Consider the following 15308-nt stretch of genomic DNA (forward strand, 5'->3'; position numbering starts at 1 on the left):
CTTTTGTCAATACAGTTACATAGCCAAAATGTCACCTGCAAGACTCCCCCTCTGCCCCAACCACCAATTATATCAGCAGATAGTTCTTTTTCTATTCAGAAGCAAAGCCTCAGTATTCCTATACACAAAGTCCTCTTTTTACTGTGGTTCTTCTATTATGCAAGTAGCTATATTTTAAAACATTTTACACATTACTTTGACATACTTAAATTCCAGTCAGAAATAGTATCATCATCATCATCAAGATCATCATCATCATCATCATCTTCAATACCATCTTCTTCATGTTGCTGAGCTACCGTCCGTGAACGATGAAAACGAGGTCTTATGTCCTGTTCACTATCTGGAATAGCTTCATCTTCTTCAACATCCCCCTGTCATCAAAATGTTTTATCAGATAAACTAGTACAACTATATTACTCAAGGAAGTTAAGAACGTAGTGTAAATTTTAGTTCAAGATTTTATAAACGTATGAAAGATTCACATCCCACTTGTGCTGCCCAGCTAAGTAAAAATGACATTGTTCCTATATTCTCCTACAGTATTTACCAGAAAAGTGACGGGAAAAATAGAAGAAAGAGAGATAAGCTCGCACAAAAGCACAAAGTATCCTTATTGTTAAGAAATTACTCTTGAAGGAAATGAATTCCCTCCTGTGTGGAACAGAGGGCCCAATCTGCCGACCAGACCCATCCCACAGGGATGTCTGCTGCATCCCTGGGGCCCGGGTTAGGGACATTACTAAGAAACTCCCTTTTCTGGTACAGCCCTCTGATGATTGCCCACTGCTGGTTATGCAGGTTGGCAGTGATGAGGTTGTGGAGAGAAGTCCAAAAGCAATCAAAAGAGACTTCAGGGGACTGGGACGATTGGTTGAAGGATTGGGAGCACAGGTAGTGTTTTCCTCAATCCCGTCAGTGACATGGAAGAATACTGAAAGGAACAGGAAAGCTCAGCTGACTAACAAGTGGCTCAGAGGCTGGTGCCTCAGTGGAATTTTGGTTTTTTTGCTCGTGGGGAGGTTTACACGGCACCGGGCCTGCTGGCGACACATGGAGTTCAGCTATCTCCAAGGGGCAAAAGGATTCTCGCTCATGAGTTGGTGGGGCTCGTTGAGAGGGCTTTAAACTAGGTTTGAAGGGGACATAACCAGGCTCACTAGAGAGGAATCCAAGGGTGGCATGGCAACGTTGGGGGTGAAATCAATAGCCCAGCTCAAGTGCGTCTACAGCAATGCACGTAGCATGGGCAACAAACAGGAGAAGCTGGAAGCCCTTGTGCAGCAAGATAGCTACGACTTGGTGTCCATCACAGAAGCGTGGTGGGATGACTCTCATGACTGGAGTGCTGCACTGGATGGCTATAGGGTCTTCAGAAGGGCTAGGCAAGGAAGGAGAGGCGGTGGGGTGGCTCTGTATGTTAGGGAGTGTTTTGACTGTGTAGAGCTTGACAGTGGTGATGATAAGGTCGAGTGCTTCTGGGTAAGGATGAGGGGAAAGGCCAGCAAGGCGGATGTCCTGTTGGGAGTCTGCTATAGACCACCCAACCAGGATGAAGAGGTAGATGAAGCATTCTGTACGCAGCTGGCAGAAGTCTCACAATCGCTAGCCCTTGTTCTCATGGGGGACTTCAACTTGCCGGACATCTGCTGGAAATACAACACAGCAGAGAGGCAACAGTCTCGGAGGTTCCTGTAGCGTCTGGAGGATAACTTCCTGACGCAGCTGGTAAGCGAGCCTACCAGGGGAGGTGCCTCGATTGACCTGCTGTTCACAAACAGAGAAGGACTGGTGGGAGATGTCGTGGTCGGAGGCCATCTTGGGCTTAGCAACCATGATATGATGGAGTTCTCGATTCTTGGCAAAGTAAGGTGGGGGGCAGCAAAACCACTACCACGGACTTCCGGAGGGCAGACTTTGGCCTCTTCAGGACGCTGGTTTGGGGAGTTCCTTGGGAGGCAGTCCTGAAGGGCAAAGGGGTCCAGGAATGCTGGGCCTTCTTCAAGAAGGAAGTCTTAAAGGCCCCGGAGAAGGACGTCCCCATGTGCTGTAAGATGAACCGGCAGGGAAGAAGACCAGCCTGGCTGAACAGGGAGCTTTTGATGGGACTCAGGGAAAAAAGGAGAGTCTACCGCCATTGGAAGAAGGGGCAGGCAACTCGGGAAGAGTCCAGGGATCTTGTTAGGTCATGCAGGGAGAAAATTAGAAAAGCAAAAGCCCAGCTAGACCTCAATCTGGCCAATGTTGTAAAAGATAATAAAAAATGTTTCCACAAATACATTAACAACAAAAAAAGAGCCAAGGAGAATCTCCATCCTTTGTTGGATGCGGGGGTGGAACATTGCCACCAAGGATGAGGAAAAGGCTGAGGTACTTAATGCCTTCTTTGCCTCTGTGTTTAACAGCCAGACCAGTCATCCCCAGGGTATTCAGCCCCCTGAGTTGGAAGACAGGGATAGGGACCAGAATGGAGCCCCCATAATCCAGGAGGAAGCAGTTAACGACCTGCTATGCCACCTGGACGCTCACAAGTCTATGGGGCCAGATGGGATCCACCCGAGAGTACTGAGGGAGCTGGCAGAGGAGCTTGCCAAGCCACTTTCCATCATCTATCAAAAGTCCTGGTTAACAGGGGAGGTCCCTGATGACTGGAGGCTTGCCAATGTGACGCCCATCTACAAGAAGGGCCGGAAGGAGGACCCGGGGAACTACAGGCCTTTCAGCCTGACCTCGGTGCCGGGAAAGATTATGGTGCGGTTCATCTTGAGTGATCTCAACAGGCATGTGCAGGCCAACCAGGGGATGAGGCCCAGCCAGCATGGGTTCATGAAAGGCAGGTCCTGCTTGACCAACCTGATCTCCTTCTATGACCTGGTGACCTGCCTGGTGGATGAGGGAAAGGCTGCGGATGTCATCTACCTGGACTTTAGTAAAGCCTTTGACACACTCTCCCACAGCATTCTCCTAAGGAAGCTGGCGGCTCATGGCCTAGGCAGGTGTACTCTTCGCTGGGTAAAAAACTGGTTGGGTGGCCGAGCCCAGAGATTTGTGGTGAATGGAGTTAAATCCAGTTCGCGACCGGTCACAAGCGGTGCTCCCCAGGGCTCAGTTTTGGGGCCAGCCTTGTTTAATATCTTTATCGATGATCTGGATGAGGGAAATGAGTGCACCCTCAGTAAGTTTGCAGATGACACCAAACTGGGTGGGAGTGTCGATCTGCTGGAGGGTAGGATGGCCCTGCAGAGGGACCTGCACAGGCTGGACCGATGGGCCGAGGCCAACTGTATGAGGTTCAACAAGGCCAAGTGCCGGGTCCTGCACTTGGGTCACAACAACCCCATGCAATGCTCCAGGCTTGGGGAAGGGTGGCTGGAAAGCTGCCTGACAGAAAAGGACCTGGGGGTGTTGGTTGACAGCCGGCTGAACATGAGCCAGCAGTGTGCCCAGGTGGCCAAGAAGGCCAACAGCATCCTGGCTTGTATCAGGAATAGTGTGGCCAGCAGGAGCAGGGAGGTGATTGTGCCCCTGTACTCGGCGCTGGTGAGGCCACCCCTGGAATACTGTGTCCAGTTTTGGGCCCCTCAATACAAGAAGGACATTGAGGTGCTGGAGGGTGTCCAGAGAAGGGCAAGGAAGCTGGGGAAGGGTCTGGAGCACAGGCCTTGTAAGGAGCGGCTGAGGGAACTGGGATTGTTTAGTCTGGAGAAGAGGAGGCTGAGGGGAGACCTTATTGCTCTCTACAACTACCTGAAAGGAGGGGGCAGTGAGGTGGGTGTTGGTCTCTTCTCCCATGTAGTTAGCAAAAGGACGAGAGGAAATGGCCTCAAGTTGCATCAGGGGAGGTTTAGATTGGATATTAGGAAAAATTTCTTCATGGAAAGGGTAGTTAAGCATTGGAACAGGCTGCCCAGAGAGGTGGTGGAGTCACCATCCCTTGAAGCGTTCAAAAAATGTGTAGACGTGGCACTTTGGGACATTGTTTAGTGGGGATGGTGGTGTTGGGTTGATGGTTGGTCTGATGATCTTAGAGGTCCTTTCCAACCTTAATGATTCCTAGTTTTTACTTTCATTAAAAAATAATCCAGCCATCAAGCCAGGAAACATGAAATTTCTACTCTCCCCTTAATTGGTTTAGTGATAGACTTGGTAATGGTAGGTTAATGGTTGGACTGGATGATCTTAAAGGTCTTTTCCAACCTAAATGATTCTATGATTCTATTCTATAATTAGAAGGAAGAAGAGATAGAGAAATTCTAGTATACAGACACATTCTAAAGCGTTGTGATGGAAAAAGTTGTGTAGTTCAAGCTGGAACGGCATTAGAATTAATTCTGAACATTTTTTTAGGCTGCATTTCTGCAGTAATTCATGGCTAAAAGTATCCCAGCTCTGCCAACGTTAGTTGGGCAGGGACAGAGGCAAAGCAGGAAAACCCACAGATTATTTTCCAACATGGCAACAGTCGCATTTAGTTTTTGGAACAGCACACCTTGCCCCAGAAAGCTAAATCTCCATTGAACAGATGGCAGACCAGATTTGGCCTACCCAGCTCAATCATTGTGATTTACAAGTCAGAATCTAACCAGATATTCTTACTGATTATAAAAGAAATCAATGCTTACCTTCAACAGAATAATATCGATCTCTGAATATTTCATACCATTTACCAGCACAGGTATCAGCCTACAAAGAAATATTGATACACGTCAAGAAGGAAGACCCTGGTAATTACAGGCCTGTCAGTCTCACTTCAGTGCCTGGTAAAATTATGGAGAAGGTCATTCTGGGAGTTATTGAAAAACACTTGAGAGACAATGCAGTCACTGGTCATAGCCAGCACGGGTTCATGAGGGGAAAGTCCTGCTTAACCAACTTAATTTCCTTTTATGACAAGGTCACCCATCTAGTTGACCGAGGGAAGCCAGTAGATGTGGGATTTTTTGGATTTTAGCAAAGCTTTTCATATGGTCTCTCACAGTATCCTTCTGGGCAAAATGTCCAGCACACAGCTAGACAAGTCCATAATATGTTGGGTGAGCAATTGGCTGACAGATCGGGCTCAAAGAGTTGTAGTAAATGGGGTTACATCAGGCTGGCGGCCAGTCACCAGTGGAGTTCCCCAGGGCTCAATTTTAGGGCCAGTGCTCTTTACTGTTTTTATAAATGATCTGGACGCAGGAATCAAATGTACATTAAGTTTGCTGATGATACTAAACTAGGAGGAGCTGTGGATTCCTTCGAGGGTAGAGAGGCCTTACAGAGAGATCTGGACAGACTAGAGAGCTGGGCAATCACCAATCACATGAAATTTAACAGGAGCAAGTGCTGGATTCTGCACCTGGGATGGGGTAAACCTGGGTATACGTACAAATTGGGGGACGAGAGGCTGGAGAGCAGCCCCTCGGAAAGAGATCTGGGGGTTTGGGTTGATGGCAAGTTGAATATGAGTCAACAGTGTGCCCTGGCAGCCAAAAGGGCCAACCGGGTCCTGGGGTGCATCAAGCACAGCATAGCTAGCCGGTCGAGGGAGGTGACTGTCCCAACTCTACACTGCACTGGTGCAGCCTCACCTCGAGTACTGTGTGCAGTTTTGGGTGCCTCAATATAACAAGGACATGAAACTATTGGAGTGTGTCCAGAGGAGGGTGATCAAGATGGTGAAAGATCTCGAGGGCAAGACTTATGAGGAGCAGCTGAGGTCACTTGGTTTGTTCAGCTTGGAGAAGAGAAGGCTGAGGGGTGACCCCATCGCAGTCTACAACTTCCTCAAAGGGGGGCAGCGGAGGGGGAGGTGCTGATCTCCTCTCTCTGGTGACCAGCGATAGGACACGAGGAAATGGAATGAAGCTGCCTCAGGGGAAGTTCAGATTGGACATTAGGAAAAGGTTCTTCACTGAGAGGGTGGTTGGTCACTGGAACAGGCTCCCCAGGGAAGTGGTCACGGCACCAAGCCTGTCAGAGTTCAAGGAGCACCTGGACAACGCTCTTAGTCATATGGGTTAGTTTTAGGTAGTCCTGTGAGGAGCAGGGAGTTGGACTCAATGATCCTTATGGGTCCCTTCCAACTCAAGATATTCTATGATTCTGTGTCAAAATAACACATAAATAAAGCAAGCTGGTTTTCAGTTACCCATGCCATAATTTTGGTTGTAACCCCCCCCAACAACAACCACCACAAAACAGACAAAAAAACCCAAACAAAAACTTAGCCTGATAACAAAAGCTAGTACCTTAACCATACTTCATTTCATGAGGTTCATTAATACTTTGTAATCTGAACGTGTTAATTTCTAACTAGAGGTAGCCAGATGGCACAATTGAGTTTTACACTTTAAAAACAGGATATTCTTCCACATGATGAAATTTATTCTGAAGCACCTTTCAGAAATTAAGTCTAAAGCTTTTCAGTAAGAATTCAAACTCCCAAAATATGCTTGATAAACAAGTTAAGCTGGCTCTCACAAATAGTATTTGGCACTTTATTTACCTGTGGCTGAAGACTACCTCACTACTCTTAAGGATGGAAGTCTAACTACATTAAGCCCTCCTATCCTTTTGTGATTACTTCAAGTATCACCCCTTAAGACAAGTCCCCAACATTGCAGAGATCTTGACATTAGTCAAGTCATTAGTCTATATCAGAACTTTACTTAGTTATTAAACTGGTTATGGCCATGGGACTCCAATAGTACTGATGTATGCGGGGGGGAAGTACTAGGGGAAAAGAAAAAGTCAAATACTTCACATAAAAAACACATTCACTACAAAAATAAATCCATAAAAATAAAAATATGTATTACAAGCCAAATCAAGCTAATACTGAAATCACTATGGACTGACCCAGCACCAGTGACAGACTCAAATCCCTGTATATTCTGCAGCTGAGGAGTACTGTTTCTGAAGGTAGCCAGGCCAGCAATAATATTCACACATCTCAATAGCACGTTACCTTCTGAACTTTTAACGAAAGAATAGTAAGTATTCGGATTAACACCCATTCATTGGCATTTCTGTAGCATACTTCATGAAGTATGCAGGAGCTATGTATTTTATAAGAAAGTGTACAGGAGCAAAATGGAACAAGGTATTAAACAAACAGGTTTTTAGAAGATCTTGTCCCACTTAACCTAATAGAAAAAAATTAAGATTATCATCAAGTATTGGCAAATTTATATAGCTCCCTAATCAAAAAGGACTTGCCAACAAACAAGTTATCTTTCAATGTCATATTTGTTGAAAGCAAGAGATATGTAATGTTACTCTTATCTGGTTTTCTAGAAATTTAAAAGCTTCTTAAAAAACCACAACGACCGAGGATGAAGCTGTTGCAATATCAATGTTCATGTAGGCCAGAAGAGGTTTAAGTTTTATACTGAGAAGGTGACTAGTATTAATATGTGTGTTGGGAAGGGGGTAGGTAGAATCAAGAACTGTGCTATCATTCTTTTGCCTTTTGAGCTATAAGTGTAGAAGGCAAGTAAAAACATTTTAAAACTTAAAAATCATTTCTCATAACATTGGTTCTCCTGTTATCAACTCCTATTCCTGTACTGCTACAGTAGTAGGTGTTTTAATCTCAATTCTCTGCTTTCTAATTGTTTATGAAAACTGAAATTTTGACACCCCCCCCCTTTTTTTTTTAAATTGCTTTACATCTAAAATGGTCATATTTGATGAAAAGAATGCATCTCTTCTCTCAACATCTTGACTGGAAGAACAGAATTACAGACAGAACTGCTCTAGTATTTTCAAAAACCTTCCATGCATATGTCAAAACCAGACTCTCCATTTCCTGGGAACACTGAAGAATTGATTTCCTATTGCAAAAGTCTTCAGATTAGTCTGGAAAAGAGTTACAAGCACTGTTGCAGACATGCAGATGTTTAAATCCCAAACATGGATATTCATTCCTGTTCAATCAAGGATCTACGTGTTAACGTTTAGAATAACTTTTTGAAACTTACCAAAAAAATTTTTTTGAAACTTAAAAACTACTGTCAGTCTGAAGAAGTATGAAGGAACACATTATACATGCTTTCTTCAAGTTTAAATTGCAGTGGCAACTGATATGAAATTGATTCCTAAATCTGAATGATCTTGTCATTTTGTTATGTTCTTCATAAAGATGAGGAACCCTTGGCATGACTATGCACATAGATGCATTGCTCACAATAGCAGTTGTCAAGACAATGTGTTCATGGTACACCAGATATTACAGGTAATGTCATGTGGAGTTGTTTGTTTAAGCTTAAGTGCACATTAGTATACTTTTGCAACCATCTGATGCTTAACAGGCTGTTAAGCTTGAGGTAAAGCACCAGTGACACAGTTTAGGTTGTTTCTGGAGATGAGTCTGAAATCCTCAGAAGTCTTTTCAGGGACCTCTGTGCTACATTTAATATGCACAAGAACTAGCTACAGGAAACTCCTTCTAAGCATACAGCAAGCTAGATACACTCCTCTATAAGAGTAACCAGGAACAAGCCAACTAAAGTTTTAAGATGACTATTTCAAAATAACTAGGAGTTGTAATTCTTAATACTTACTTAGTAAGATGCCGACATAATACATCTTTACAAATTGGCTGTTCAGCCAAGGTCAGCCAAAACTCGCAAGCCTCCAAAGCCACATTTTCATCTTGGTCCTGTGTCCTTTGAAGCATATACTGCACAACATAAAAAAGTGACTTGTATAAGATATAAGTATTAAGTGCCCAGAAGAAACTATCAACATCGTGAATTGTGTTTGCAAAAACAGACTATGCTACCACAGTAATTTTGTTTCTTTGGGGCAAGGGGAAGAAACAGATATAAGAGACTACTTAAGGCTATGGTGAGAATAAGCCAAGAGACTTATTTCTTAATGCTAGATGATTCAGATTCTAAGTTTCTTCACTGCTTAAGTGAGAACATTGTTACCAAGAAACTATAGACAGAGAACCAAGATAATAAACAGCAGTTTCCCGAGAAGGTTTTTTTTTTTTAATATTATTATTTTACCACCCCCCCTTTGCCCTTTTGAATAAAAAGGTACAACTATACACTTAGTAAGATGGAAATACTTTTTATATCCAGTACAATGAAAAAGCTTCCCTTTCAAATCTTGATTACCTGACAGGATGCAATTAAGTAGAACCCATAACAGGGGGAAAAAAAGTCTCATTTTTTCCTAGCATGAATGGCAATTCAGAGATTCGGTATCAAATCTTAACAGTTGGTTCTTCCACTCATTTTAGAATCCGCATGGAAGTCATGCGGCTACCTTTCCTCACACATGGATTTAAAATGAGCAAAAGAAATCCTTCTTCAGAATACCATTTTATTCTCAAAATTAAATAGAATGGGGCGACCTATATTATTCTTACGCGTTTCAGGGATGCAAGATTTACCACGAACACACCCCTTCCTACAGAACTGCACTAAACTGCAAGTGTTTCCTAAAGGATCACTACTGTGATTAAGAACTCCCATAACAGAAATACTGCTCTATTCTGAGTTGTCAACAGATTACATCTTGAAAAAGTTGAAAAATGTCCTACCCATTGCAAGCAAGGCTTCATTAATGCACCTGAAGTGATTTGGCATTTTTCCCCAGAGGGCTTGAAAATCCACTATTTTGTGACAAATAACTGGATACAACAAAGACAAAACCAGAATGACAAAAAGTAATCTCTGTTTGAAGGTGCTCCTCACGCTGTCATTTCCTCTTTAAGTATGTATTATAGTATATGCACCATGAAGTTAAATAGCAGTAGATTGATAAGGCTACTTACATTTGGTGGTATAAGATAGCCATATACACAGCCTGGAAATCATAGAATGGTTTGGGTTGGAAGGAACCTTAAAGATCATATAGTTCCAACCCCCCTGCCATGGGCAGGGACACCTCCTACTAGATCAGGTTGCTCAAAGCCCCATCCAACCTGGCCTTGAACATTTCCAGGGAGGAGGCATCCACAGCTTCTCTGGGCAACCTGTTCCAGTCTCTCACCACCCTCACAGTAAAGAATTTCTTCCTTATATCTAATCTAAATCTACCCTCTTTCAGTTTAAAACCATTATCCCTCATCCTATCACTACACTCCCTGATAAAGTGTCCCTCCCCATCTTTCCTGTAGGCCCCCATAGTAAGAACAGTGATACTAGTAACGAAGTAAAAGTGTGGGAAGAGTATTTGAAGGCTTTTTTTTTTTTTAATATTATCATGCCAAATTTTAATAAGTAAATTTAATGATAAGCTATATATAAAGTTCTACTGACTTTAGGCAATGGAAATAGTTGCTTCATAACAATAAATTACAAAACAGCATAGGAAGATTATTCAGAACTGGTTTGCGGACTCTGTAACAAGACTAACACAACACTGTTATGTCAAACCATCAAGAAAAGAATAGCGTGATGAACAAAGCATTAAGAACACATCCTTTGAGCAGTAACAGACGTCTTTATCTGAAGAAAGCAACAGGATGCACACAATCTTATGACTTCAGTAACAAGCTGAGTTTCTGTGTTATAACTTCATAACATTAATACACCATTCATTACAAGTAATCTCATGCATTGTATAATAAAAAGTCAGGACTTCTACTGAGAAAGATCTTAGGAGCCATGTGTTTGGCTAAATATGCTCTATGAACATACAAGTGAAATCTAATAACTGAAATCTGTTAGGTCAGTCTACTCCTGACATATCCTGTTGTCATGTTCTCAGACAAAGAAGGAGAAAAAAACCCAACCTCACCACAAAAAAAAAAAACCCACATCCGCTTCTGTTCACCTGGAAGTACATGCTCAAAAAACCCACTGAAATCCAAACTCAACCATTCCAACTTGGCAAGAAAGTTAATACTAAACCTGTCTGCTTCAAAAGCATGATGCTGGCCAAGACCTTCTGTCTTAGAATCACTACTGGATCATTAATATTGTTAACTACTTTAAAAGTGATTCTCCATAAGCATAAAAAAACCATCATGTGGATACAAGCTTCTCTCTTTTTAAGACTTCCTTCAGTTAGAGCAGCCACCATCAGCAGCATTCAGCTTGGAGGTATTCAAGCTTCAAGAACTGGGGAAATCAGTAACAGTAGTCCCAAAACTGGGGGAAAAAAAGTCTAAATTTTGTTATAGAACAAAAATTCACTACTACTGTCTTTTGTAGAGAAGCAGCCTAGTAATAGTTTTCCCAACAACAAAATACTGGATACAATGAGAATACAGTCTTGGATCTTCTTCTGGTTGGTGACATCATTTCTACCTGCAAAGTCCAGAAGTTCCTTACTGATCTTAGGAGGGTGAAGAGCCAGATAAGTTATCACTTGTTGACAATATAATCTCCAAAGCTTTATTCTCTCTCTCAAAAAAACCCCAAACCCAACCAACCAAAAGAAAAAAAAAAAAAAACACATCAAGTACCAAAAATCGCTACTTGTCCTGTGTTACATGAGAACATGTCTGCCAGGGTTGGTGTCATGGAATTCCAGACAACGCAGAGGAAGACTAGACAGCAGGCCAAGGCTGTCACAGGTCACTTCAATTTTATGTCTCTCTAATGCCTTTGTCCAGGAGCAAAAAAACCTGAACACCTTCTTCATGTTGTCTGGACCTAGTCCTTATGGAATTTGACACTGGGTTATGACCCACTTGTCCACATGAAATCTGCATAAGAAACATACTGATCTTAGCTATATTTCCAGTCTAGCAAGTAGCATATGTAAAGGCTACCTAGAAACTGCCAGTATTTCCCAGAAACATGGAAATTACAACTCAAACAGTTGAGCAGACAAAAACCAGCTGATTGGTCCTCTGGTAGGCAAATCTGCACTAATCTAGAATGATAAAGGAACTATCAAATGACACTAACTACTACTATTCTACAACTGAATGCAATGGCAGGTAACTTCATTAGTAGCTCAAAGAGCATTTCAGCTATATAAAATAACATTCCTTATCCTTGTTGTGGTCAAAAGATCCAAAACAGGTGACAGCTTCAATGTGTAAACTGTAGCAGTATCAGCCCTAGAACTAAGATTTTTAACATGATCTTCTCACTTGTGGTCAGGCAATGCCTGGCTGCTCCATGATATAGCTGATCCTGGCCATTTCAGGATCAATTAACTTAATGAAGAATGAACAACTGCCACATGCCTTGGCTGTCAAATACAGCATCAAGTTGGCAATTAGCTAAAAAGAAACTTTCACAACATCAATCTTGAAGGAAAATGAAAAGTAGGCAAGCGCAAGAGGAAAACGAAGAGCAGGCAAGTGCAAGAGTAACATAACTGTTCTGATGAATGCTTTTAATTTGTTATTATTTCTGCAACCCCAAACATGTTTCAGCATGCAGTCTGGGAAATGAGACTCACCTCAACTATACTAATCATATGAGGAAGCAGGCGATCCATTCGAACTTCCAGCAACATTACCAGAGCACGGCAAACATTTTTGCGTACTTCAGGCTCCTCATCACCAGCCAGTGCAAAAAGGTTCTGTTGGAATGTAATACCAGTTGAAAAGCCTCAATTCATCTAGTTCAACTTATATTTAAATTGACATTACTGTCAAACTAAAGTATGCAAACATGTACTTCTGTACCCTCCCACCCCACACCTCAGAATACCATATTATTTCTTAAAGACATACGGTTTAGCAAATGAACTCTTCAGACTCTCAATGTGTATTGTTACCCAGTGTTTTGGTCATGTGTACATTAGATACAAGAACATTATTTCCCGAATTATTTTTTTTTTCCCCTAAACATTAATGAAGTTCTGAAGCTAGAAAACTCCTTCAGTACATAACAGCAGCAAATAAAATACTCTAGATAACCCAAAATATCACCCTTCTACTCCACATTCGGTAGTAGTATTCAGAGAGACCCATCATCCAGACTCAGTGACATGATGATCCCTGTACTGAACTCTCCATCACAGGTAAGTGACAGACTGCTGCCAGTACCTTTATGCAACAAAAGTTTCCTCTATTTATGAAAAGGAAGCATCTTTCAAAATACTAGTTTTTGGGCTGGGAGAGCATAAGCATACAGAATGAACTTCGATCCATGGGGATTGAAGCTAAGAATGGGAAGCCAGCAATGTGGAGTTTGGGGGTAGTGGTGGTTGTAAAACATTATTCAAAGCTCTTGATAAATCAGATATGTAATTTGACTTAACCCCCCCAACCAAGAATGCACACTCACCTCAATAAAAGAATCTATGTGCAACATAAGAGCTTGAGTTCTGCTGATGATAAATTGATTGACGCATGCAACAGCATGAGACCTACAAATGGAACAGTTAAAATACACATTTTTCATGACTTAAACATTTTCTAAACTGTACATAGGCATCAAAAACATTAGGAAGCAAGTCACATTGTCCAAGCATCTTCTAGAGGCAAGAGGGAACAAATCTGCACATCTATATTGTTACCAAGAAAAATTACTAAACCACATTTTTAAGTACCACCTTATACTCTGATATATCTAATAAATAACTTAAAATTAAGTATTCAGTAAATAAAAACCAGAGCAGGATGACTATACCTGACACATTTGTTCCGAACAGTATGTAAGGATGTTCTTTTTCAGTATATTATGATTATCGATCTTCTCTGATATTAACAATTCCATACAAGTCAACATGGTGAAATCTTAGCATGCCCTTCTTCGTTGCTAAATATCCAACTACCTTTACAATATTTTTAGCATTTAATGAGACCAATATGCATCAGTAATATAGTTGTAGCTTAGAACAAATACACACTTGCATTAGGATACATACTAAAACACTTGTGGTAGAACCATACTAAAAGTAATTGGTTCTCCTATTCCACTTCATGCAAAGCCATTACTTAAAAGTCTTTTTCATTCTCAGAGATACAAAAGCCAAATTACGTAAGTAAAGGCACAAGGCAAAACTACCTTTAAAAGCCTTTGAAGATCCATTCAAGTATTTTTACTAACGTATCTCCAAACGTCAAGTCTGTTCAGACATTTCTTGGAAGACAGTCTCATAAAACAGTGTTCAAAAGTCATCTCTTGACAGATTTTAAATATAAAGTATTTTATTGATACTACTAATATTCTTCATACTTCATCATTCTGTACTGAAACCAGGCTGTGGGTCAGCATGTGATCTGCTTTAAAGTTGAAACTGGTTTAACTATCTCAAAGCCACAAACATCACAGCATACAAGAAGTGAAAGACTCCGTTTAATGTGATAAGGAAAAAAAGGAGGTTTTTCTCCATCTTTCCCAGCTCCAATGAAGTATTAAGCTTATCTTTCCACAAGTGCAAGTTCATGCTTGGTTATATATTTTTCTTAGTGCACATCTATTTTAGGTGAATTTCTAAATCTTATTTAAATCCTATCACGATATATTCCTAGTTATACTCTTCCTTTTAGTCTTCACCATCTACTACTGTTGGCAATAATTGCCGCCTCCAAGTTGTAGAATCTTTCAATATATTTTTCAAACAGGAGTTCAAAAACACATTTCACAGAATCACACAGAATGGTTGAGGTTGGAAGGGACCTCTGGAGGTCTTTTTGTCCAATGCCTCCTGCTCAAGTAGGGCCACCTAGAGCCAGTTGCACAGGACTACATCCCAACAGCTTTTGAATATCTCCAAGGATGGGGACTCCACCACCTCTCTGGACAACCTGTGCCAGCGTTTGATCACTCCCACAGTAAGAAAAAGTGTTTCCTGATGTTCAGAGGGAACCTCCTGAACCTCCTGTGGTTCAGTTTGTGCCCGTTGCCTCTTATCCTGTCACTGGGCACCACTGGAAAGAACCTTGCTCCATCTTCTTTGCACCCTCCCTTCAGGTATTTATATACCTTGATGAGCCCCCCCCCCCGAGCCTTCTCTTCTCCAGGCTGAACAGTCCCAGCTCTCCTCAGCCTTTCCTCATAGGAGAGAGGCTCCAGACCCTTTATCATCTTCGTGGCCCTTCACTAGACTCTCTCCAGTAGCTCCATGTCTCTCTTGTACTGGGGAGCCCAGAACTGGACACAGTATTCCAGGTGTGGCCTCACCTGGAGGGTGAGGGGAAGGATCACCTCACATGCTGGCAACACTCCAGCCCAGTATACCATTCACCTTCTTTGTGGCAAGGGCACATTGCTGGCTCATTTCAGGATAAAAGCTACTGTTCTTGTTGATAAATATTAGCAAGAACAAGTTAATTCTGGAATTTATCTTCTATCCTATACTTCTGTTACTTTGGAGAATTAATACTGTGTTAAAGTAAAAAGATGTTGAACCCATTTAATTTGATCCAACTGAAAGATAAAGAGCTTTCTAATTTT

The 15308-nt window shown here is 41.9% G+C and overlaps 1 protein-coding gene across 2 annotated transcripts in view; it reads right to left on the minus strand.

The window, feature by feature from the left end:
- LOC142596545 (transportin-1-like) overlaps window positions 1-15308 on the minus strand; it is a 64853-nt gene that overhangs the window by 18771 nt on the left and 30774 nt on the right. For both annotated transcript variants that reach the window (XM_075725731.1, XM_075725730.1), the window contains exons 6-10: window positions 13194-13275; window positions 12361-12483; window positions 8547-8665; window positions 4623-4683; window positions 206-374 (exon numbers count right to left, since the gene is read on the minus strand). In XM_075725731.1, the coding sequence (XP_075581846.1) occupies window positions 206-374; window positions 4623-4683; window positions 8547-8665; window positions 12361-12483; window positions 13194-13275 (554 nt within the window). The remainder of the gene's footprint in view (window positions 1-205; window positions 375-4622; window positions 4684-8546; window positions 8666-12360; window positions 12484-13193; window positions 13276-15308) is intronic.

The sequence above is a fragment of the Pelecanus crispus genome, chromosome W, assembly GCF_030463565.1.
Source record: "Pelecanus crispus isolate bPelCri1 chromosome W, bPelCri1.pri, whole genome shotgun sequence".
NCBI classification, from domain to species: Eukaryota; Metazoa; Chordata; class Aves; order Pelecaniformes; family Pelecanidae; genus Pelecanus; species Pelecanus crispus.